Below are 26,320 nucleotides of genomic sequence, written 5' to 3'. Positions count from 1 at the left end.
TCCCTACGACTTTTTAGAGATGTAGACAATAACTACATTGAGGAAATAACAAGCCCGAAATCATTTTCCTAAGTAATCTCCAAGATAAAATTATCTCAGACGTTTTATATCTTAGTAACCCGACCATGGAATATGCCTTAAGTAGAGTTGCTACTTGGGTATTACACTGTGGACAGGTATTATATGCGAGGTCACATCAGCAATGCTTTTCTATATGGAAAGGCCAGTACTCGCCAGATTTTATGGAAACGCTATTATTCAATAATTAGTTTTGTTTGCACTATGTGTTCCTATAATGAGTTGTGTGCTGAACAACTGTGGGCAGCGAAACACACGTTTTATACACACCATCAATTGTTTTTAGCAGCATAATATGAAAATAAAGAAAACAAATTTGTAACAGTCCTGTACTAACTGCATCCTGCTAGTATATGGATTAGTATATTGTTTTCCCTAAAATAAATATTTCTTAATGTAAACTCTGATCGCAAATTTAGACATTGGTTGTCCGATGCCTAACTCAAAAGCTTAGTGGGAAATTTACTGAACAGACTCGTGAATTAAAATTAAACTTAAGCAACTTTGTTCTTGGAACGGGAACTGGATAGATGTCATTAATTTCGATTTTTCAGAATCTTGCATAGTACAAATCTACAAATGCAGTCTCAGACTGAGGCAACGTTCGCACTTAGCAACACCTTGATGTCTACATCAGATTACAGTATGCTGTTGTATTAGAACCTTCGATGGTACATTTCAGCTTTGATAGCAACACATTGACGAAGCATGTTCCAAACATATCTCTCGGTCTTGATTTCCTACATATTTACATGCATCCTAACTTAGCAAACTTATCAATTCCCAAACCGGACAATCTACAAAACTGTTGTGTGCGACCCTGTACCTACTCTATATGGTTCCTCATTATGAAGCCACCCGCCACCCCCAATGTACTACTGATCTATACTAATTTGGATATGGTCCTATATTTCAGTCATTAAATTGATTATATTCATGTTTTGTTATTACTGCTAGTGATTTATGTTAATAAATTTGTTTTCCTGTATAAAGTCCTGATAAGTGTGTTTCATCGTTGCATTAACAATATTGATGTCTGTAACTACTCCTTCTTGAACAAACCTACCATGTCTCATGAAGGAAAAATTAAACATTAAAAAAGTGTATCAAATTATTCCTTGAGGGAACACACTGAAAATATTTATGTCAATTAGCGACAGCTTTGTCATTAAAACCAATCGTGCAAGAAAACCGGCTATAACTACTGAGGATAATGAAGAGCAGTAAATAATAATATTCCTTGATTCATATAATGCAATAACTATACCATCTTGGAATCAGATTTGTATAAACCAACAACGCATCGTGAGGGAAAAAAGAGCAATACGTACGGGACTAAGCAAATAATTCGTGCTGCCATGTAAAGTAATATTTCTATGCTATATTACCTGAGGAAACCTGCTGCAAATCTCATGCTATATTACCTGCTGCCAATCTCATGTTAAATCAATAATCGATGCAGTTTTAATGCTCAGTTCTGCACACACCTTACATATTTTCAGACAGCACAGTACAGCGGGACAGTACATCGGATTGTTTAATGAGCTAATTCACTAAAACCTTAAAATTAAGCAGCAATAACTATTGCCCTCATTAAACTCAACCCCGCAAACACGTACTAAACTGATGAGGGACTATTAACTGGAAAAACTAAATCAAACTGTTTCCTGAGGAAATCGTGTAAAGGAGAACAATATACCAAAATTGTTCTCTCAGCAAACTTAGTCCAAACCTCATGTAGAAGCAGTACTCATGCGGTAACCAAGCAAAATTCTGCAGAAACAGCTCAATATATTTATGGAGGGAAGTAGTTGGGCGCAGTATATCAAATTGTTTCTCGGTATCTCGACCGCGGATCATGTAAGTTCATTGTTATAAATCCATGCGGGGAAAACTCAGCCCGACTAAATAAATTTCTAAATTTAATTATGTCCATATCTCCGCTGCGCCAAGTCTGATGAATATTTCGCAGAGTATGTGTATCAATTCCGTTAAATACTGCTAAAATATTGCAGTTATCTCTGATCACTTTTGGTATTTGTGTATACCGCTGGGTTACATAAATTACATCTGTGTTTTTATGTCTACCGCGTGAAAATATTCTAGCAGGATTTGATTGCTTATCCAGCATTACATCGTCGTATACAACTAAATTATTAATAAATCCATCAATATCATCTACAGATGGCGCTTCATTAATATCAGTAATAAATTCAATAACATTATCACCGTTTTCATCCAACAATTTTGCGTTTTCATTAAAGTCTTTAAGTACATCGTAGCATCTCTGATCATTCACAGACGGAGCTACCAAATACAACTTATCCCATTTCAACCATCTCATTATTAAATTAAGTAACAGTTGCGTTTTACCACTTCCAGATGGCCCAGTTATAATCATTCGGATAAAATTTGGTAATGCTGGATGATGCTTGGCCAGTTCTCGCTTTTTTTGTTGCCGAAAAATCAATTACATCCATGATGTAAAAATACAATAAATAATATGGATTTATATTGTGTGAAATGTAGGACGCGTACTCCCACGAGTGGACTAACAACTATTTCAACAAAAAATAACAGATCAGCAGTTACAGGTAAGTGTGAACAATGTGGTACAAAATTTTTTTAATTTATTTCTAATCCAAACAATATAAAAAAAAGAGGAGGTGATGTTGCCGCTCAGTTAGCAAAACTACCAGAAACACCATGGGCTAAATACCCAGGAGAAAAACACCTTCCCGGATATAACTATTGCGGTCCTGGTACTCGACTTGATATCCGACTTGACAGCCAATATCAACCAAAACCCGGTGAGTATCCAGTAAACACTATTGATAAAGCGTGTGACGCTCATAATGTAGCTTATAAAAGTAAAAACCTACAAGATAGACATATTGCAGATGTAAAATTAATTCATGCGTTAAATTTCATAAAAAAATTCTTTCAAAGAATCATTAGCTAATTAGTTGGTGAGATCTGCGATGAATTTGTATTAGGAGCTGGTAATTAATCAACCGATTATTATTATAATGGAGTCTATTTATTATAGCACAAGATGATATTGGAAAGGTAGAGCAGCGATTAGTAAACTCGCTGAAGCAACAAATGTTATACGTGTTGCTGCTGAAAAATAGTTAGCACGACATGCAATATGGCAAATTTAGCTACCACCGCCTAAATGAATTGAGCATGCACATTTTGATGTTAGCGCGTACAAATTCGCATTGACTGTCGTTGATGTTGCAAGTAGATATAAAGAAGCAGAGTCGTTATCAACAAAGACAGCAACTGAAGTACCTTCTGCGTTTGAATGAATTTATCAACGTGGTAGTCTACGGTGGCCACAGCTGCTACAGGTTGATCTAGCAAAGAATTTCAGGACGCAGTATCATCGCTGATGAAAAAACATAATGTCGAAATACGACGAGGACATACTGCAATTCATCGTGATCAGGCAATTGTTGAACGATTGAATCGAACGCTTGCTGATTTAGTTCACTCAAGTTTCAATATATTCGACGGTCACTGAGTGACTGCGCGTTCAGTATTCGAGAAGTTAACCGTGCTGCGTCATGCTTAAATCATCAGAGTATACTGTATTTATTTAATCAATATAAATGAAAATAGATGCTTAAAATGTAAAAGAAGCAACTTTTCGGTTTAAAAAGATGATTGTTAACAACATTTTTAGCAGACACATGGTGCACGGTTGTAAGAGTTTCCTCACTTAGCAGTACACAGGTTCCTGCAGTCAATTTTGACAAGAATGTGCATTTGGTTTTTATATAAATGAAATATATCTTGAGTATGTATGCTGTATCTTTGATATACTACTTTGTTTTTAATGAAACATTCATGCATGTTGTGGTATATCCTCAGTGATATAGCGCATAAACTGCATATACTGTCTATCGTTCTGACCTCTCTGTCGGTCTCGCTTTGACCATCTCTGTCTGCGTGGGCCTGTCTGTCTTTGCCTCTCTCTGTCTCTGTCCCTCTCTCTCTCTGTCTCTGTCTCCCTCTCTCTCTCTCTCTCTCTCTCTCTCTCTCTCTCTCTCTCTCTATATATATATATATATATATATATATATATATATATATATATATATATATATATATATATATATATATATATATATATATATATATATATATATATATATATATGTGTGTGTGTGTGTGTGTGTGTGTGTGTGTGATTTGGAATTTTAACAATTTTTCAGTCATATAGCTACGATGTCTGCAGTGTGGCAGTTTACAGTGATGTCTAGCACTGGGGCATCATGTCGCAGGCATGTAGCATGATGTCCCACCCAGTCACATTATCCTGACACCAGGCCGACCAGTCCTAACACTAACCTCTCAACGCTGACCGCCAAGCCAGGAAGCTGTTAGTACCATTTTTGTAAGTCTTTGTTATGACTCGGCCGGGAATCGAACCCACGACCAACCGCATCCGAGGCGGACGCTCTAACCACTAGGCCACCGGAGCGGTGTGAGTTTGTGTGTATAGAGCAGCATGACAGCTTAATACTGGCTATAGAGTGTTAATTTTAAAATTAAGATTTAACTATCTGAAGATAAGTTCCAAACAAATTGCAAGGGTATTATAATTAGAAAATGGCTAACGTTTTGTTATCAAGAGTATTGTTATCTATCTGTTTCTGCATGATGATCACTGTTCACAATGGCTATTGGAGACTAATAAAGGCAGCATGATAATTACTGTTCACAAAGGCTACTGGAGACTACTAAAGGCTGCGCAATAATTACTGTTTGCAAAGGCTATTGGAGACTACTAAAGGCAGCATGATAATTACTGCTTGCAAAGGCTACTGGAGACTACTAGAGACTGCGTAATAATTACTGTTTGCAAAGGCTATTGGACACTACTAAAGGCAGCATGATAATTACTGTTTGCAAAGGCTACTTAAGACTACTAAAGGCAGCATGATAATTGCTGTTTGCAAGGGCTACTGGAGACTACTGCGTAATAATTACTGCTTGCAAAGGCTATTGGAGACTACTAAAGGCAGCATGATACTGTTTGCAAAGGCTACTGGAGACTACTAGAGACCGCGTGATAATTACTGTTCACAAAGTCTACTGGAGACTACTAAAGGCTGCGTAATAATTACTGTTTGCAAAGGCTAATGAAGACTACTAAAGACAGCATGATAATTACTGTTCACAAAGGCTACTGGAGACTACTAAAGGCAGCATGATAATTACTGTTTGCAAAGGCTAATGGAGACTACTGCGTAATAATTACTGCTTGCAAAGGTTATTCGAGACTACTAAACGCAGCATGATAGTTACTGTTTGCAAAGGTTACTGGAGACTACTACAGACTGCGTGATAATTACTGTTCACTAATGCTACTGGGGACTTTTAAAGCTTCATGTCATTTATGGTTTACGAAGAATACGGGAGACTACTAAAGGCTTTGCAGAAGCTGTCTATGTACATTCTAGTTTTTGATATAGGCAAGAGGAAGCATGTGTAAAGTCAGACATGTCAACAAAGATGTCAAACAATGTCGATACTTTTTATATTTTGAATCAGAATTCAATAATAGATTTTGTTACAGGTTTAAAGAACAGTTTTTGGAGCCCTCTTTTATTCAGATTGTTAATCATATTCAAATTAAACCTGAATCATTTCCTAATTGCCAGTGTAATTAAGAATAAATACAATGGTGACGGTTACTACAAATTATCGAATTGGATTTAAGAGAATATGAGACTTTGTAAGCAATAATCAGGGATTTGTTTTGACTCATTTTCAGCATTTTCTTCATTTTCCACACTTTAAGGACATTACTATTATGACTGTGTACATGTTTTAAAGTTAGAGACAAGAGACTGTACTCTAGGACCTTTCACTGTAGCAGTTCCATTACAGCTAATTACAAAAGACAGGTGTCTAATGATTTATCAATTTCTAATTGAAGCCAGTGCATACTATAATGATTAGCATAAACAGGGAATTATGCACAAACTCATTACATTAGTGAATTCGTAATATTTTTCTTAAAGAGATTAATCTGAGGGTTTTTCTTAGAATATTCCTTACACTCTTTAATAAACTGTGCAAATCAGAAAACAATACTTTGTTATTATTGTAAATAATTACAAGAATCTCTTACCCCATATATTCTGAATGCATTTCATTTAGAAGATTTTGGAAACAGCTATTTAATTCGCGAGAGTCAAATGTACATACTTAACATTCAAACTGTGCAACAGTCGACACAGTAATAGGTATGAGTAAACAAAACAGGTCAAGTGAGCATTAAGATATAATTTTATTAGAAAAATCATATATCAGGTGTCATACAACAATACAATGCATACTTTAAGAAAACAAAAAACACTGAATAGACAGAGTTTATATAAATTGGTGGCCTATTATGATAAGTGACTGGATGAAATTCAATAATATATTGGAAGCTTATAAAATAGATATATAGTATTCCCATTTCCAACATATACACCTTTTTAATATATACTATTTACTTATATAGCAAAGCAATAATACGATACATTTCATTAATAATATATCCTACTATGTGTTATTTCCTCCTTAATGTGTGTGTGTGTGTGTGTGTGTGTGTTTTGTGTGTCTGTGCTTTGGTGTGATTTGATTTTGTACATGGTAAATGATTCACAAATTACTAATGTAAAATCCACTTTTACTGTATGCTCTAGGCAATTACATCTCTAAAATAGTCTACAGGTAGTTCCCCAGCTCATAGATACCTTTGCACGGAGACTATTCAAGCAACGACAGTTTTGGTACAACGGCGAGAGATCATAAAGACTATGGCTATTCAAGCGAAGACAATTGTAGTATAATGGCAAGAGAAAGCCATTAAGACTATTTGTGCTAATGAAGTTTTGACAAGGTGTTCCACACAAAAAGTGATTCTTATACGTCCATCAATGTAAACGACTCGAAAATATTCTGAAATTTAGCTGAACTAAAATATTGATTGGTAACAATACTTTGGTATGACAGGTAAAATTCCCCATCCAGTGAAAACGCTTGACATATTTTGATGTAGAAATAAAAGAGTATAGTGTTAGGCAGTACATTGTTTCTTCTGTTCAAATTGACCTTGGCGTTTCAACTCTTGTATATTTCACAGGCAACCTGCTAAAGATGTAATGATTACCTAGACCTTTTCAATTTAGACCTGACAATCTACAAACCTATGCGTACCTTACAAGGCATGATATATGTGATGATCGTTGAAGTCAAGTTCATTTGAACTCAAGATATTATGTACATCTCATGTTCTCAGGTTAGGTCATAGTGACCTTGATCTTTTCATCCTGAAACCACTAGGGTTATAAACTATTGTTTTGTTGCTGCTTTTCTTGAACATCATTAAAGACGAGTTTAGATTTCTGCATGAAAACTAAGAGCTAGCAAATGGACAGACGGACGAAATTCAAAGCATCATACATCTAGCCAGAGACATGGGAATAGCAAAGAGTATCGAGAGCGGCACATAAATATTCCTCTATGCATACACATATAGAACATGGTTCACTCTGAATATGATTTGCGAAGGTTTCTTAATGAACTCAACATTTCTTCAAAATGTGCAGTTTTGAAACCAACTTGCAGTTACCGTATCTTAAGTAAAAACAGTCCAAAAAGTGATCAAGTTACATGGTCAAAAACTAAAGTTATTACTCAAAGAGTTGTTTCTTCATTCAGCCACAATGGCCTTCACCCTTGGTTTTTTGACCTCACAGACCTCTTTTATACTCAAAGTGTATGTCATCCACAAATGTTGGTGAAGATATATGGCAGAATATTTAAACCGCTATGCAGTAACAATATTTCATTTCAGATAAAGTGGCATTGATCATTGAAACCAAAACTAACGGACTTCTTTTCAGCACTAAGTGCACCAAATGCAAGACAACAACAAAGTTTGGTCCTAGTATGTAGTACATAACTAATGTTATTTGTCAGGAACAATTTATTCTTCTTTCAGTGACACTGACCTGGATTGTTTACATTTTGACCAAATAATGGATAACAACACCTTAGCATAACACGCTGCTTCTTTTGGCGGACCGATACAAATTGATATGGATGTTATTTGCCTTTTTCTAAAATTTTTGTTGAAAAAAGTAAATGCTTGGAATGTTTTCTTTGTTTTTTTTTTCTTCATATAAGCTAAAATGCCAATGAAGCAGCGATCACTGCGTAGTTTGACCGTTGATCTTGATATGTGATGAAAATTAATGACAATCTGCCCTTGACTACTATTTATATATTGTTCATTCTTTTTTCAGTAATAACCCCGGCCTAGTTATATCAAAGACTTATAAAAAATTGTTCTGACAGATGCCTCGCTAGACGCATTAAGAGGTTAGTTTTAGTACTGGTCAGCCTGGTGTCGGGATAATGTGAATGGGTGGGACATCATGCAACACGTCTGTGGCATGATTTTCCAGTGCTAGACATCACTATAAACTATCACACTGCAGACATCGTGGCGATATGGTTGAAACATTGCTAAAGCTGTGCTAAAAATCCAAATCACACATACACACACACACACACAAACACACACACACACACACACACACACACACACAACAATTTTCAGTAATGAATGAATGATTAAGAATACAGTTTTACATTTTACTCATTAACACGACAATTATTCCAAATTTTGACCTTATTGAATTTCATTTTTAAGACAAGCACATTTTTAAAATTTACTTTCAAGCAAGACATTCATCTGGAAAGTTAAGTTCAAAAGTCATTATTGGTTTGTCAAAGACGTTTTCAATCGAGAACATTCGGTCATTAGAAAAACTGTTTTCACGAGGAAGACACTATCGGTCTTAATTATTTTGCAGCGGTGTGATTCATAAACATAGAATTGCATTTAGAAGGGGTGGGGACATTTTGAGTTTGTCGTTTGGTAGAAAGAATACCGATTTGTTAACAATTACAGATAACAAAAGTACTGCTTTTTTATCGCGGTATTTATACACCGCTCGTAAAAATAAAACAAAACACAACATGATATAAAATTAGTTTCAAAGACTCTGGAATCTGAATGTGGGCGTCGGCAGGGAAATGGCAATATAAATATCTTCGTCCGCTCGCTATGATAAATCTCAATATGTGAGACCATTTACATATGTATATGTGTGTATGAATGTATGTATGTCCCTTACACACCATCATATTGGTGCCCCTGTTCAGAGACTCGTGTATCATAGTTCCAAATCCGTTTTTATGTAATAAAAGTCTTCCTGCAAGGACTAGACATATAACGCTTGACTGAAAAAGGGTTTGAAAATGTCACTGTGTTGAAACTTTGTACACGTGATATTTGATGCCCACCTAAAACCACTGGGGCTGAAGCTAAACAAACCTTTACCGAATCAGGATCCCTGGATGTGTCTCGCATGCTTATAACGTACCCAATGGCAGTTGTCGCTTTCAGTGTGTGTGTGTGATTTGGATTTTTAACGTAGCTTCAACAACTTTTTGAGTCATATCGCTACGATGTCTGCAGTGTGGCAGTGATTGGTGGTGTCTAGCACTGAGGCATCATGCCGCTGATATGTGGCATCATGTCCCACCCAGTCACATTATCCTGACATCAGGCCGACTTATCCTAACAGTAACTTCTTAGTGCTGAGTGCCAAGCGAGGCAGCTGTTTGGACCATTTTTATTAATCCTTGGTATGACTCGACCAGGATTCAAACCCGCGACCTCCAGCATCCGAGGCGGATGCTCTAAACACTTAGACCTCCGGAGTAGTAGATCGTGGGGCTTAATAAACAAAATAATTAACAATTAATTATTAATTCACATATTATTATTAATTAATAATGATACTCATTATAAGCAAATATATTTTTAAACACTAGAGTATGTTGATTCGAAAGGAAGTCATATTGTTTTTATAAGGGAAAAGTCGAAGAAAAAGTCAGTCCCTATCATTCGGATAAACTTTAATAGTTCTATGATGCCAGTCCCTATTATTAAGATCAAAGTTAATCGTAACCTCATGCCAGTCCCTATCATTAAGATCAGCTTTAATAGTACTCTCATGCCAGTCCCTATCATTAAGATCAGCTTTAATAGTACTCTCATGCCAGTCCCTATCATTAAGATCAGCTTTAATAGTACTCTCATGCCAGTCCCTATCATTAAGATCAGCTTTAATAGTACTCTCATGCCAGTCCCTATCATTAAGATCAGCTTTAATAGTACTCTCATGCCAGTCCCTATTATTAAGATCAACGTTAATCGTACTCTTGTGTCATTTTTTAAAATATCAAGCGCCACATTTTTTAAAATAATTTTTCCGATAATTGGAACTAATTTTAATTGCTATAACTATTTAGAGTACTCTTGAATTTTGTTTCCGTCCGTAATATTTTGCTTCAAAAATGTCATTTCCTTTAGTACTCCGATTCAAACATAAATCATTATTAATGCCATCTTATGGCATCGGCGTTATTCTTTGTCTTTATTCTCTTTCATCAAAATCATCTGAGCAGCAGCATAACTGTCTTCTAGGTCAAAAAATACTTCATCTCTTGAAATGACGTTGAAACATTCAGATTTTTCTAACATTTTAATCATAAAAGGTGGGCAGCCAGAGAGTAGCATTTTAACATTTACTTTTTTGTACTCAGAGACAATGCTTTTCAGTGTGTTAGAACCTTTTATATCCATAAAGTTAACGTACCGGCAATCTAGAATGATAATACGAAGCACTGGTTTGTTATTCATGTCCTCTTCGAATTCGACTTTTACAGATTCACCATTTCTGTCTGCGTTAGTGTTGTACAAATTTTTGAATTTTGGAGATACAAGATCAACGTTTGTTTCTAGGGCGCTTAAATCGTCACTACCTTGTTTGGAGCTAATAATTTTTTCTCCTAAAGAGGGACGATGTAAGGTGGCAATTTGCCTTCTCGGGTCTGCGACCTTTCGATACAGTTTCTTCTGGAATAACTCGCTCGTAGCATAATAAAGGGAATAATTCATCCGGAAGATTTGTATTGCAGGATTGTCTACCAAACCAGTGTGTTTGTCAGGACTTAGGAATATGCCTTCTTCAGATGCCTTAACCACATGATAGGACCGTGCAATTTGACTCTGAAGAACAACTACGAATAACGAACAAACGATACCAGACAAAAGTCCATAGGGCAAGTCTGTCAATATAGTGGTGGAGCACGTGACGACCCATGTGACACAATCGTATCGGTTGGTTCGCCATATTGATGGAAGATCTAGAATTTGAGCCAAAAGACCTTTCACAGCCACCATAACAATTACTGCTAAAACCGGAACTGGAAGTGATGTTAATAAAGGTCCTATAAATATCAGAATGAATAGGATAATAAGGATAGAAAATACTGCGTTCAGTGTGGTCTTGGCATTTAAGGCATTTAAAATCATCACTCTCGGAGGAGCACCACTAGAAGCAAAACAGCCAAAGAAAGAACTACCAATATTTGCAAGACCATAAGCTATCAATTCCTGGTTGTCATCAATCTCATAATTATGTTTAACAGCCATCAACTTTGCAAGAGAAATAGATATAAAAAATATCAATGCGGCAATTTCGACAGACTTTCCAATTATGGTGGAAAATATTGATAATTCTGGAATACTGGGTATGGGAATTCCGGTAGGGATTTGTCCAACAATTTTTACGCCAAATTTCTCACGAACATTTCCAAAATGAGATACAATAGTTGCCAAAATTATAACTATTAGATCGATAGGAATCGGTACCTTTAACTTGGATCTAAATTTTTCATTAATGAAATCTTTTACGAGTAGAAGAATAACTGCACATATCAGGACCATAATAAATGAAGCTATGTTGATTGAACTTATTTTCTCAAAGATAGCTATGTATGTGAAAACAATTTTTCCAATCCCCTTAATGAGGGGTATTTGAAGACCGAGCGCCGTTTGGATCTGGCTGGTAAAGATGTGGAAAGCAGCACCGGTTGTAAAACCTCCAATAAATGAAGTTGAGAGGTAAGTCGTTATGATACCAAGCCTAAAGACGCCAAGAAGGAACAAAATGATTCCAGCAAAGAAGGAGGACGCAGCAGCGACAGAGGCCTTGAAAAACAGAATGTCATCCGTCGTAGGAGCGTACGTCGTGTTTGCTTCGCTTGAAACATTTGACAGGGCAATGGATCTTCCCGTAATGGCTTCCATTGAAACGAGTTCTGCTGTCGACAGGGCGATGACTGCATTGGTACCAAACGAAGTGTGGGGTGACGTTCCGAATATCATATACAAGATGACAGGGAAGAAAGAGGTGTACAAACCGTAAGCTGGGGCCAGAGACGACGAAATTCCAAAGGCCATCCCTTGTGGGAAATGCAGGCATGCCGCAGAAATGCCGCTCAGTAGATCACCGACAAAGTACTTACGGAATTTGTACTTTCGTACTACGTCCACAATCGGTAGGAATTTGACTAATGCATCTGTAGCCGTTGTGTTTGCACATGGTGCAACAGAATTCATATGTTTCGAACAACAACTGGACTCTGCTTTACAAGTGTGTGGATATTTATCTTCTATGCTCTTCTGGGTTCGAATCCATCTACTAGAAAACAGGTGTTTGCAATGGCCGTCATCTGCAGTTTCTACCTGAATTCCCTCTTCGCACAATGAAATGCTCTGCTCATTCTCTGAACATGGAACGTGTTCTGTGGTTTCTCTGGAGAAAAAAAAGAAGATATTTCTTCTTCAAAATATCTTTATGCAAAATTATATGAATTTCTACATATGATATAATATGTTGGATATTTGATTAATTTAGCCTTCGTAATTTTTATACCGCTAACCGTTTAATTAATAGGACATAGACTTACAAACTTATGCAAACTTTATTTTTCTATGCAATAGATTTAACTTTCAAATAAATGTAGACTGTAATAAAACAGAAAATCATCAGGACATTTTATCATTCAGCAATAAACTGCGTTTTCTGTTGGCTGCAGTATGCTTTTTGGAAGATTACATATCTGCATTGAAAGGCAACCACCAAAAATTAAACTAAGAACAGTTCAACCGAAATCGACAGAACCTGCACAAAATAAAGAGGGTCCCCGTGTGGCGGATTGGTCTAATACAATCGTCTTCACAGATCATTAGCATCACACCTCTGTCAGTGTGGGTTCGAATCTCCGCTAGGCTAACGTGTGTGTGTGTGCGATAGAGAGAGAGAGATTATGCCAGGAGCTTCTCGCGGGTCGGTAGTTATTGATAAATGAGTGCAAAGACACCAAGTGTGTCACTGTGCCAATGTCTGGAATAAGACCTGATTTATATAGCGAAAATAACTAGACTGAAATAAGTTTGGTTAAAGAGATCTTACACTCCAGGTATGTTAGAATACAATATGAAATAGCAAAGGTATCAGCTGAAAGGAGGCTAGCATGACAGTTTCAGACTGTATTGGCAACATTGGCAACTAGATTATTTTTGCAGGAATTGTTACCAGTGTAGTTGTCAGTTTAGGTTAACGTGATATGTACTTCAACATTGATAGGAATGGCGACAAGAAAGATTCAAAAAGGATGTGATGTGATTTGGAATTTTAACGTAGCTTTAACAATTTTTCAGTCATATCGCTACGATGTCTGCAATGTGGCAGTTTATAGTGATGTCTAGCACTGGGGCATCATGCCGCAGACATGTAGCATGATGTCCCACCAGGTCACATTATCCTGACACCGGGCCGACCAGTCCTAACACTAACCTCTTAATGCTGAGCGCCAAGCGAGGCAGCTGTTAGTACCGTTTTTGTAAGTCTTTGGTATGACTCGGCCGGGGAACGAGCCCACGACCTCCCGCATCTGAGGCGGACGCTCTAACCACTAGGCCACCGGAGCGGTAATTCAAAAAGGACGAGATGGAGATATGTCGTTTATATATATATATATATATATATATATATATATATATATATATATATATATATATATATATATATATATATATATATATATATATATATATATACATACATACATACATACATACATTTGAGGAATATGACCAACTTCATTTAGTTCTGTTGCAAAATGCGATTAGAGATGCATACATTACTGAAACCAAAATCCCCACTACTGGTAGAAATATTATAAAGATTTCTTTTTAAAATCTTAAAAGAAAAGACCATCATCAAGTCATTAAAAATACAACTACAGTATCATAATCAAATATGATTGTATTTTTCTTTGGAGGGGGATATTGTAGTAGTCACAATGTATTAACCTTTTAACAATTTAAAAAGTTGTTTATCATTAGTGTTTCTAGTAATACAGATGAAAAATTCAAGCAATTTCCAATTCTTAGTTTAGCATGGACATGCTATTTTATCTACTTTCTACAATGCAATTCATTTTGATGATATGGTAGCAGTTAGCAAATATGAGTTATATGAAAGCATTAGTACTATTTTGTATATAATATGATCCAAGTTACCAGAGGGAACAATTGATATATAGTTATTTATGAGAGCTACCTTTGAAAATATACACCTTCGCTTGCTAGTCCGGACCTTACCTGTCGTAAACATTTGATATAGAGTATTCGAGCGTAACTGATTCTCATATTTTGGAGACAACTGGCTCCAAACTATCATTTTTGAAATCCTAACACAAGCTGTGTTTACTATACTTAAGGTGTTTTACCCAGTTCCACCTAACGCAATTTGAAAATGCTTATATTACGGTTGCTTCGAGAAATCTATAGAATGTTGTGTCTTTTTTGCAGCCTTGCTATTACATCGCATGAGATTTTCATCAGATTGTCATAATGCTTTCATCATGTTGTCATGGGGATTTCATCAGGCTGTTATGATTCTTTCATCGTGTAGTCATGGGGTTTTCATCAGGCTGTCATGGGGTTTTCATTAGGCTGTCATGAGGTTTTCATCAGATTGTCATGATGCTTTCATCATGTAGTCATGGAGTTTTTATCAGGCTGTCATGAGGTTTTCATCTTGTTGTCATGATGCTTTCATCATGTAGTCATGGGTTTTCATCAGGCTGTCATGAGATTTTCATCATGTTGTCCTGATGCTTTCAGCGTGTGGTCATGTGGTTTTCATCAGGCTGTCATGAGGTTTTCATCAGATTATCATGATGCTTTCATCATTTATTCATGGGGTTTTCATCAGGCTATCATGAGGTTTTCATCATGTTGCCATGATGCTTTCATCATGTAGTCATGGGGTTTTCATCAGGCTGACATGAGGTTTCCATCATGTTGTCCTGATGCTTTCATCGTGTAGTCATGGGGTTTTCATCCGGCTGTCATGAGGTTTTCATCCGATTGTCATGATGCTTTCATCATGTATTCATGGGGTTTTCATCAGGGTGTCATGAGGTTTTCATCATTTTGTCATGATGCTTTCATCATGTAGTAATGGGGTTTTCACCATGCTGTCATTAGGTTTTCATCATGTTGTCATGATGCTTTCATCATTTAGTCATGGGATTTTCATCAGGCTGTCATTAGGTTTTCATCATGTTGTCATGATGGTTTCATCTTATAGTCAGGCTGTCGTGAGGTTTTCGTCAGATTTTCATGATGATTTCATCATGTAGTCATTGGGGTTTTCATCAGGCTGTCATGAGGTTTTCATCATATTGTCATGATTAATTATTTCATTTTATCACAGGAAACAATGCAGAGCAATTGCTCTTCACTATTGGTCTCTTGGATTAGATGAATGCATTTTTACTGATATACATTAATTTTGTTTCTGAATTACCAAAGGGAATAGATTTAGAAATTGTTCATTATTACTTTTTAGACAAAAATATGAAATCTTCCAATGTTGGTTTGATCATCACTGGGTGCATTTCAGTTTGGGAATATCATCAGGTAAAGGCGGCACTAGTCTCAATTACTGTTGCCTTGGATCGCTCCGGTAGCCTAGTGGTTAGAGCGTCTGCCTCGGTCGCGGGAGGTCGTGGGTTCGAACCCCGGCCGAGTCATAAAAAAGACTACTAAAAATGGTACTATTAGCTGCCTCGCCAGCGTTAAGAGGTTAGTGTTAGGACTGGTCGGCCTGGTGTAAGGATAATGCAGTGGCGTCTCTGTGGGGGGGGGGGGGGGGGCGGGGGTGCGCACCGCACCGGGTGACACCATCTCAGAGGGGTGACACCAAAATGAAAAATTGCAAATTTTACAGAGCATACACTGCTCGGTCTAGTCGGATTTCAAAGCGGATAACCGATCATAGTTAAATACATGACTAGCAGGCACAGCAGTGGCGTCGCTAGGGGGATGCGGGGGGTGCGGACTGCACCGGGTGACACCATCAGAGGGGGTGACACCAAAATGACATTACTAAGGATTCTGTATGGTCTGTTACGGAAGGAGGACCATGGGGGTGACACCATGAACTACCGCACTGGGTGACACCAACCCGAGTAACGCCACTGGGATAATGTGACTAGGTGGGACATCATGCTATACGTCTGCAGCACGATGCCCCAGTGCTAGACATCACTTTAAACGGTCACACTGCTGATGTCGTAGCGATATGACTGGAAAATTGTTAAAGCTACGTTAAGAATCTAAATCACACACACACACACAAACACACTCACTCACTCACTCACTCACTGTTGTCTTGGAATATTTTACTACCTTGGTTTCTATCACTGCTTCCTTAGGAAATATAGTACTCTTTTTATCACTACAAAGTTACTGCGCTGTGTTCACATAACTTCCTCAGGAAACAATTTGACTCTCTACTACTGCTTCAAAAAATAAGATGGTTTCCTGCTGGTTAATATGATGACCACGCTGGTAGTGTACGGGAGGAGTTCAGCTAGGTCATGTCGGTAATTATTGCTTAATATGAATTTTGCGCTGCCAAACATCTGATGTAGGAAAAGAAAATAATTTATCCCCTTGAAAAAGGAATTCCATGCGTAAGTGAGCAAGTTCAACATTTAGCAATATCATGCAAGTCAGTCTAGGAATGCCACATGTTTAATTTTAATTTTTATTTTATACCTCTCAAGTCTGGTTTATTTTTTTATGAGAAAATCCATGTTTGGCTGCCCATAGTGGTTTACCATACCACATTACATTGTACACCATACAGCAATACGAAATAACTGGGGGGAAAATGCTTGATTAAGGGACCAACTATTTACATGTAATTTACTGACAGGGTGTGAAGGAGAGGCTGACATTACTTTCCGACAAGGATATTTTGATTTTGTTGATCACAACATAATGTTCTTCAGCTAAGATGCTGGATGACATAAAGCCATGTTTTGCAAAATCAGAGGACGTGAATGTTTTTCTGACTTATTTTTGGGCTGGGTTTTATTTTTCAAAAACATTCCTTTGCACTTCCCCAAAGATTAAATGGTCGGTCCCTAACAAAGATGTTCACTAAAATCGGTCGAGTACTGGCCTACCCATGGAGAAACGCATTGCTGATGTGACATCGCATATAATACCAGTCCACAATGAAATACCCAGGTAGCAACTCTACTGAAATCATATTCAGTATTCGAGTTACTAAGATATCAAACGTCTGAAATAATTTTACCGTGGGGACCTCTTAAGTAAATTATTTCGAACTTGTTACTTCATCAATGTAGTTATTTTCTACATCAAAACCAAACGTGCCAAATGTTGCCAATCTTCCAAAAACAGTAATATAACTAAAAATAAATTCAATGTTTTTAAGTTCTTTTATTTTGTTTTTGAAATGATAAGCTGAATATGCTGCGATGAAAGTGTTATACAGTAATTAAAGCGTAATGGAGAATCTTTTGTAAATTTAGGACTGTTGCGGTGACATACAAAATAAGTAAATTAAACAAAACAATAAAATAAAGGACGTACACGAATAGAATACAACAAAATATGAACAACTGAAACAATTTTGATATTTTTGGCAACATTATGTGTGTGTGTGTGTGTGTGTGTGTGTGTGTGAGAGAGAGAGAGAGAGAGAGAGAGATAGAGAGAGAGAGAGAGAGAAAATACCTCACTGTTTCTTCCATTCACCTTGCTAACAAATTTCGGCTTTGATGCAGGTAATGTTATTTTTGTATAGCTTAAAACCACTGGAATAATCTTCTTTCTACTCCGTCAGTTTCAGGGCGTCACTAGATAGAATATGTATTGCGACCCATAATAGGTTTGGTGTGTTAGTCTCGCCACGCACCAAATGCTAAAGAAACCACGTGGGTAGGAAATTTCAAATTGTTATGGCGTATTTGGGCCACGCACTCAAGTCAGCATGGCTACACAGTTTTCGTCTGCAATCCAAGGGTTAATAACCACTGGCTCACATAATACCTCACGACCGAAAAACTTTACATTACGCCATGGAAACCTTTGCCCTGAAAATCATTTAAAATATATTTAAAAGGAAAATTCACTCGAATCTTCTTTTACTTGTGGGCGTGTTTATATTAAATTGTATTTATTGTGTCTATATACATAATTTATCTCATTAATCATCACAAATAAATTAGAATGTATTTTTTGATTCGATAGAATTTAAAAGTATGTACTTTTTAATACCATGTATTTTCACAGTGGTATGAGAGAAAGAGAGAGAGAGAGATTAAAGAACGGGATTTCTAAGAATTATCATAGACTATTAGAAAATAATGCATTTAATTCTTTTCGTTTCCTACGTCCGTGATAAAGGTCATCACACGTAAACGCTTGGATGAACATTATTGCAGTTAATTCACGAAGACTTAATTCACATCCAAATAACCATGCCGCCAGTCAAATAAAAATTGTGAATGATAATGCATCGTGCTGAGGATTCATTGTACAGGGGCAGAAGTGGTTGATAAACTTTTGTTTAAATCATTCATTCATTTAAATGAAAGCTAGAAAGGGAAAACTATTAAACAGGGAATAAAAAATACCATCCTGCTACATGTACTTGACAGTCCTCACTTCGTTCCATGATTCGCATCCCATTTTTCTCAAAAGTTAATGCGTTTGTTTAGAGGTCGTGCCATCATCTGAAATCATCAATGTTCTTTGATAAAGTAATATCCAGCGAAGCATGATTCAATTTCGTTTCACCCGCTCATGGGAAAGTATTCTTTGCTTTCAAGTATCACGTTATGCGGGTAAATCTTCTATTCATCGTTATTATTTCTTACCCGCAATTACAAAAATGGAGTGTATTGGAAGCTGCCTGTTTTGTATAGTGTACAAGTAGTTGCTAATATTATGACTATATTGCTATTATTATGACTATTATTGCTAGTTTGATGACTGCTATTGCTAATAGTATGACTGCTGTTGCTAATAATATGACTAGGCTATTGTTAATATTATGAATAGGCTATTGTTAATATTACGACTATATTAGACTCCTATTGCTAATATTGTGACTTCTATTGTTAATATTGTGAAGAAAATAATATGGTTCAATCACCAATGCTGTAGTTTCATCTTTAAATATGGAAGTATAGCTTTCTGGCAAAAGGTTATCGATTGATCGTACGTATCTGGAAAACGAAGGTATGACGAATTTTCGACAATTGTCTTGTATAATAATGTTTCCAAAATCAATCCGTCTCTTTGACTTAGTGTCTTTTTTGACACACGAATCCATTGTCCGTTTGAGACTTTTGTGAGACCATCAGGGTAGTATCTTTTAGTGTCGTATACTGCAAAGATGTACTGATCGTTTCGTTATTTTCGTTACATGTTTAACAAATATGTATCTGAAAGATATATATTTACTAAACATGTTACAAAAATACAGAAACGCAGAGATTTTGAACATATATATATATATATATATATATATATATATATATATATATATATATATATATATATATATATATATAGTTCAGAGATTTACATGAGTATTCTCAAATCTGTACTCACGACTTAAGCAAATGTACACTTATATTTTTCTTAAGAGAGTATTATTTGTGGATTTATTTGATGATGAAATGCAAATTGTGAAAAATGTTCAGTGAATGTGTTCATTTAAAGTCATATGGATCAAATACATGGTGTACCTAATAAAAAAGGGGGGGGGGTTACACACTTTAATCATGAATTGAATTACTATCATTTCCGATTGAGCGTAACAGAGCTTGCATCATTTAAACGTGAACTGTCAAGTATTCGAAACCACTGATGTGCACATGCAGAGCCTAGCATGTGTCAAAAAGAGAAAAATTCAATAAAATTAGGAATGAATGCATACAATACCATATGTTTAAATTCTAAAGAACTGAAGAAGTTGAATATATATATATATATATATATATATATATATATATATATATATATATATATATATATATATATATATACACGTTTTTATTGCTAAGCGACCACAACAAGAAACACGGTTTCTTACCGTGAGTATGGAACAGTATGGATGAGCGTGAACAAAGCACATGTCCTGTCTGCAGGTAGAAACGAATCTCAATGCGGCTGGTTCGTTTTTGTTTATAGACGCGTGTGTGTGTGTGTGTGTGTGTGTGTGTTGTTGTTGTTGTTGTTGTTGTTGTGGGGTTTAACGCCATTTTTCAGCACACGATAGGCCATATATGGCGGCCAGTATTAATGGTGGAGGAAGAAACCGGGAAAACCCCGGAAAGAACCACCGACCCACGAGAAGCTACTGGCATGCTTTCTCACATATCCACATTGGCTGAATCTGAGACTCGAACCGGCGCAGACAGAGGTGAGATGGCAGTGATCCGTAACGGCGAACGCTTTAGACCACTCGGCCACTGTGTGTGTGTGTGTGTGTGTTTAATTTTAACGTAGCTATAACAATTTTTCAGTCATAATGCTACGATGTCTGCAGTGTAGCAGTTTATAGTGATGTCTAGCGCTTGGGCATCTAGTACTAATATTAGTACCCCTATTCCTACCTCGTGGACGGAATACTAACATGGACATATATGTGGCAATGAGCAAGCCGGGTGTGATACACACCCGAAGCTCTTTTAGCCTAATATCAACAATTTGAATATATTCCTTGCAGATAATGAAATAAGTTGAGTAGACCTCTTATTTAATACCGGAATTATCGCAAATCATTGTAGAAATAGTTGTAAAACCTCGTTTACCTTTCTTATCCGATAGTTTCGTTTCGATCGTCCACATATTAGTTCAGATAATGGTTACTTCCGTTCTCAGCCTCGTTCGTTTGTGTGCCATAAAAGGACATTGAGGCCTTATTTGGAAACGTAAAGAAATCGTAGTAAAAATATGGCACGATTTGAGTCAGAAATTCTGCGCATTAAAAATAAATACAGCTTATCGGCAACTTTGAAATTCCGCCAAGAACTCATTATTCGCCACTTAATTGATAAAGATAATATATAAGTACAAAACTTTTACATTCATTGTTAATTGACTCCTTCGAAACAGAGATTTAATGTCATTCTTACTCGCCTTTACCCAGTGACTACTCTGGTTTTAACGCATTCCGCCATAGTTTCAAGATATTTTTGAATATCATAACGAATACATTCACAGGGGTTGTTTCAAAATTACTATGAAATTCTTTCGATTATTATCAAGTAAACTGGTGTATTACAGGTGAATATATAGGTGAATGGTCAGGTAAACGTTCTTCGAGCTGTTTGTTTCTTTTAGCTAATTTCGAATAAAGACAATAACGCATGAGTGCACTTTCGATGTAATTAGAACGTCGAGATTTTGACGACGTTAGAAATAACCACATTGACCGATTTGATGTATATCCACATCTTAATCATTAACAAACACAAAAGATTCGAAGCTAATTTGAACAGCTGTTGCCACAGCAAACTGCCTTTTCTTAGTTTTCATTTAGCAATTTTCTGATCTTGATCTATTTATGGCATGTATTTCCATTGTTATGTTCTACAGGAATCTATATTCTCAGAAATGCCCACCCAGAAGTGAATAAAAACCATGCTTTGTCAGGTCAAAGATGTATGCTTATGCTCTATTTAGCAGGGAATTTTTAGGTCGAGGTTCCATACTTTTTTCAGATGAATTCGAATCGGTAGTAATGACAAGCCTAAATACCTAAATTTTCCTACAAATAATTTTACTTTTAAGGGCTTTATGAAAGCTGAGATAAACCTTTACGTCGATGATTGTAATGAAGACAAAACCACTGATAGCGAGAATCACTTCTAAATTAAGAATTGTTTTCATTGACAAACACGCACGACGCATTGTCGGTTATAAGGCATAGAATAATAAACCCATTAATTAGACCAAAATTGATTTGCATTTCTTCAGTGAACAGAGAACTTGTTCCCGAAAACTGTTTCATAAAACAGCTTCTTTCTTTCTTAACTACGTTCTATCAATGTAACCGCCGCTGTACGACATATCAAAGTTTCTTCTGTCGTACACTCCGTTCGCAACTCCCGTCTCTCTCTGTCTGTTTTGTGCTGTGGATTTTGTTACTGAATAATTTAAATGTATATTGCTAATTTCGTGATCAATTCTAGGTCACATATAAATAGCAGAGTGAATACGATTAGATGCTTCCAATCTTTGTTGGAAACAAAATCCACTTTGGTATGAAAGTACATACGCCCTACATTGTGAAGGTACATTGAGCATGACATACAAGTAAAACAAATATCATCCCTGCCATCGGGATATAAAAAGCGGGTCAGAGTCACGCGTGTTACCTTTTTAATAACAAATGTAGCCATTTGAAGGACTACGAAAAATTTTCAAGGTGAAGATTTACTAAACTTTTAAACTAATTTACCATCTGAAGTAAATTTTTTCGAATGTTGTTTTATTGTCAAATCAGGACTCCGTGTGTTACAAAAATGTTTGCCATTTTCTGCCATTTTATAAAAGGATATTACTTGAGTGGTTTAATGGAGTGTTTTAAAGATGAATTCCAAAGTACGAAAAATTTACAGTGATTTTATAAACATATCAACCTCAAGTTTTGCTACGGAGACTGCTTTTACGATTTAACATATTTCATTGCACATATTAGAATATATAAAGGAACAGGCAAAAGTTCTTCTAGCAATTTGTTTTTTTCCTTTGAGGTAGTTTCGGAAATAGACAATGACGCATGAGAGCACGGTCGATGCAATTAGAACGTCGAGATTTGGTCGTCGTAAGAAATAAGCAATACGATCAAATCGAACAAGACAGTATATCCACATATCTGCATTATTTAATACCATAAAAAGATCGAAACTATTTTATTTATTATTTTATTTTATTTTTCATCTAGCAGTATTCTGGTCTAAATATTTTTATGGTATGTATTTATAGTTGTGCCTTCTGTAGGAATTTATTTTCTCAGAAATGTCTACCAAAAGGTGAACAAATTTCCATTGTTATGTTCTACAGAAATCTATGTTCTCAGAAATGCCCACCCAGAAGTGAATAAAAACCCTGCTTTGTCAGGTCAAAGATGTATGCTTATGCTCTATTTAGCACTGAAAATTCCCCCACCCTTCCTCCATCACTCCTTATGAGCAGCGCTCTAAACTCAGCGATGCACTTGGTCAGCGGCCGGCTGCGTTGTTGGTACTAGAAACGATAGCTTTTGTTTCATCTGGAAAATATAGGTCGAGGCTCCATACTTTTTTCAGACGAATTCGAATCGGTAGTAATGAAATGACAAGCACTAAATACCCAAATTTTCCTACAATTACTTTTACTTTTAAGGGCTTTATGAAAGCTGAGATAAACCTTTACGTCGATGATTGTAATGAAGACAAAACCACTGATAGTGCGAATCACTTCTAAATTAAGAATTGTTTTCATTGACAAACACGCACGACACACTGTCGGTTATAAGGCATAGAATAATAAACCAATTAATTAGACCAAAATTGATTTGCATTTCTTCAGTGAACAGAGAACTTGTTCCCGAAAACTGTTTCATAAAACAGCTTCTTTCTTTCTTAACTACGTTCTATCAATGTAACCGCAGTGGTTCCAAGGGGAAGGCATTAGTGTTCTGACTAGAAAACAAAATACAATTTCCATTACCACTATCAGATCATCCCTGAAATGCTACTATGGTTTGTATCTGGGCAAGGCACCGCAATGAGCTTGCCGCTGTACGACATAACAAAGTTTCTTCTGTCGTACACTCCGTTCGCAACTCCCGTCTCTCTGTCTGTTTTGTGCTGTGGATTTTGTTAATTTAAATGTATATTGCTAATTTCGTGATCAATTCTTGGTCACATATAAATAGTAAAGTGAATACGATTAGATGCTTCCAATCTTTGTTGGAAACAAAATCCACTTTGGTATGAAAGTACATACGCCCTACATTGTGAAGGCACATTGCGCATGACATACAAGTAAAAAAAATATCATCCCTGCCATCGGGATATAAAAAGCGGGTCAGAGTCACGCGTGTTACCTTATTAATAATAAATGTTGCCATTTGAAGGACTACGAAAAATTTTCAAGGTGAAGATTTACTAAACCTTTAAACTAATTTACCATCTGAAGTAAATTTTTTCGAATGTTGTTTTATTGTCAAATCAGGACTCAGTGGGTTACAAAAATGTCTGCCATTTTCTGCCATTTTATAAAAGGATATTACTTGAGTAGTTTAATGGAGTGTTTTAAAGATGAATTCCAAAGTACGAAAAATTTACAGTGATTTTATAAATATCAACCTCAAGTTTTGCTACGGAGACTGCTTTTACGATTTAAGCATATTTCATTGCACATATTAGAATATATAAAGGAACAGGCAAAAGTTCTTCTAGCAATTTGTTTTTTTCCTTTGAGGTAGTTTCGGAAATAGACAATGACGCATGAGAGCACGGTCGATGCAATTAGAACGTCGAGATTTGGTGCCGTAAGAAATACGATCAAATCGAACAAGACAGTATATCCACTTATCTGCATTATTTAATACCATAAAGAGATCCGAAACTATTTTTGTTTTGTTTCCATCTAACAGTTTTCTGGTCTAAATATTTTTATGGTATGTATTTGTAGTTGTATCTTCTGTAGGAATTTATTTTCTCAGAAATGGCTACCAAAAAGTGAACAATTACCCTGCTATAAATTAATCACCAGCTTCGACTGTTAACATAGCACGTTGCTTTTAATATGCTCGCGATAATATATGCTCTTTCAATGGTGTATGCTCATGCTCTATTTACGGTTGGAAATTACCCAACCCTACTACATCCCACCGTCCCACCATCGCTCTAAATTCATCGATATAGCTGCCCGTAGCTGGCTGCCATGTTGGTGTCGAAATAAATAGTATTTTATCACCTGGACAAAGTAAGTCGAGGTTCCATACCATTTTCAGATACATTCAAATCGGCAGTAATGAAACGACAAGTACTAAATACTTCAGATTTCCTAAAATAATTTTAATGACAACAATATTGGAAAAGCTGAGAAAAACTTTCGAAGACAATGATAAAATCAAACGCAATGGCTGTAAATTAAGAACTTGTTTTCGTTGATATACATGAAGCATTTTCACCCATCGAATAATAAATTCATTCATTGTACCAAACTGATTTGCCGTTCGTCAGAGAACTTGGTCTATAAAATTGTTTCATAAACAGCCTCTCTCTCTCTCTCTCTCTCTCTCTCTGGCAATGGTTCCACAGTGGCTCCAAAGTTAAGACATTGGTGTCCTGATTAGAAAAGTGCGGTTTCGATTAGTACTGTGAGAGCATGAACTGCCACCGTGGTTTGTACATGAGCTAGGCAATTCAGTGAGCTTGTCTGTACGATATAACATACAAAGTGGTTGCTGTTTCGTACACACACACACACACACACACACACACACACACACAGAGCAGCAGCAGCAGCAGCTGCTGCAGCAGCCCGCATTTCTCCATTTGTCTATCCTTGTTCTATGAATTTTTACACCGATTTGTTTTTCAATGTTCATTTGCAATATTGTAATCAGTTCTACGTCATGTATAATTAATACATTGAATACAATTCGATACTCGCAACCTCTGTTGGAAACAAAACCCACTTCTTTATAAAAGGACATAACCGTCTTCTTCGTAAGGCCGAATTGCATACAAAATGTAGGTCAATAATACTACCCCTGTCTTTGTGATAAAATAACCAGGTCAAGTCACTCGTGTTTCATATCTAAGTTTAGATACAAACGTAGCCGGGGAAAGGACTACGATTAATGTTCAAGGTCAGACGTACTAAACATTTTAAACAATAATTTAC

The 26,320-nt window shown here is 36.3% G+C and overlaps 1 protein-coding gene across 2 annotated transcripts; it reads right to left on the bottom strand.

Annotated features, from left to right (window-relative positions):
* Positions 1 to 6,366: 6,366 nt before the first annotated feature.
* LOC149803345 (prestin-like) lies at positions 6,367 to 18,265 on the bottom strand. 2 transcript variants are annotated; one of them, XM_089953046.1, is made up of 2 exons: positions 18,137 to 18,265; positions 6,367 to 12,824 (listed from the first exon to the last, which is right to left on the bottom strand). In XM_089953046.1, the coding sequence occupies exons 1-2, from the start codon at positions 18,151 to 18,153 to the stop codon at positions 10,586 to 10,588; spliced, it is 2,256 nt and encodes a 751-aa protein (XP_089809172.1). In that variant the 5' UTR covers positions 18,154 to 18,265; the 3' UTR covers positions 6,367 to 10,585. The 2 variants fall into 2 exon arrangements, with proteins under 2 accessions (XP_089809172.1, XP_089809173.1); XM_089953047.1 differs by having other exon boundaries at positions 18,142 to 18,236.
* Positions 18,266 to 26,320: the final 8,055 nt, after the last annotated feature.

The sequence above is a fragment of the Sinohyriopsis cumingii genome, chromosome 3, assembly GCF_028554795.1.
Source record: "Sinohyriopsis cumingii isolate HCF-2022 chromosome 3, ASM2855479v2, whole genome shotgun sequence".
Lineage (NCBI taxonomy): Eukaryota > Metazoa > Mollusca > Bivalvia > Unionida > Unionidae > Sinohyriopsis > Sinohyriopsis cumingii.
This window is presented reverse-complemented; position numbering and strand designations above follow the sequence as displayed.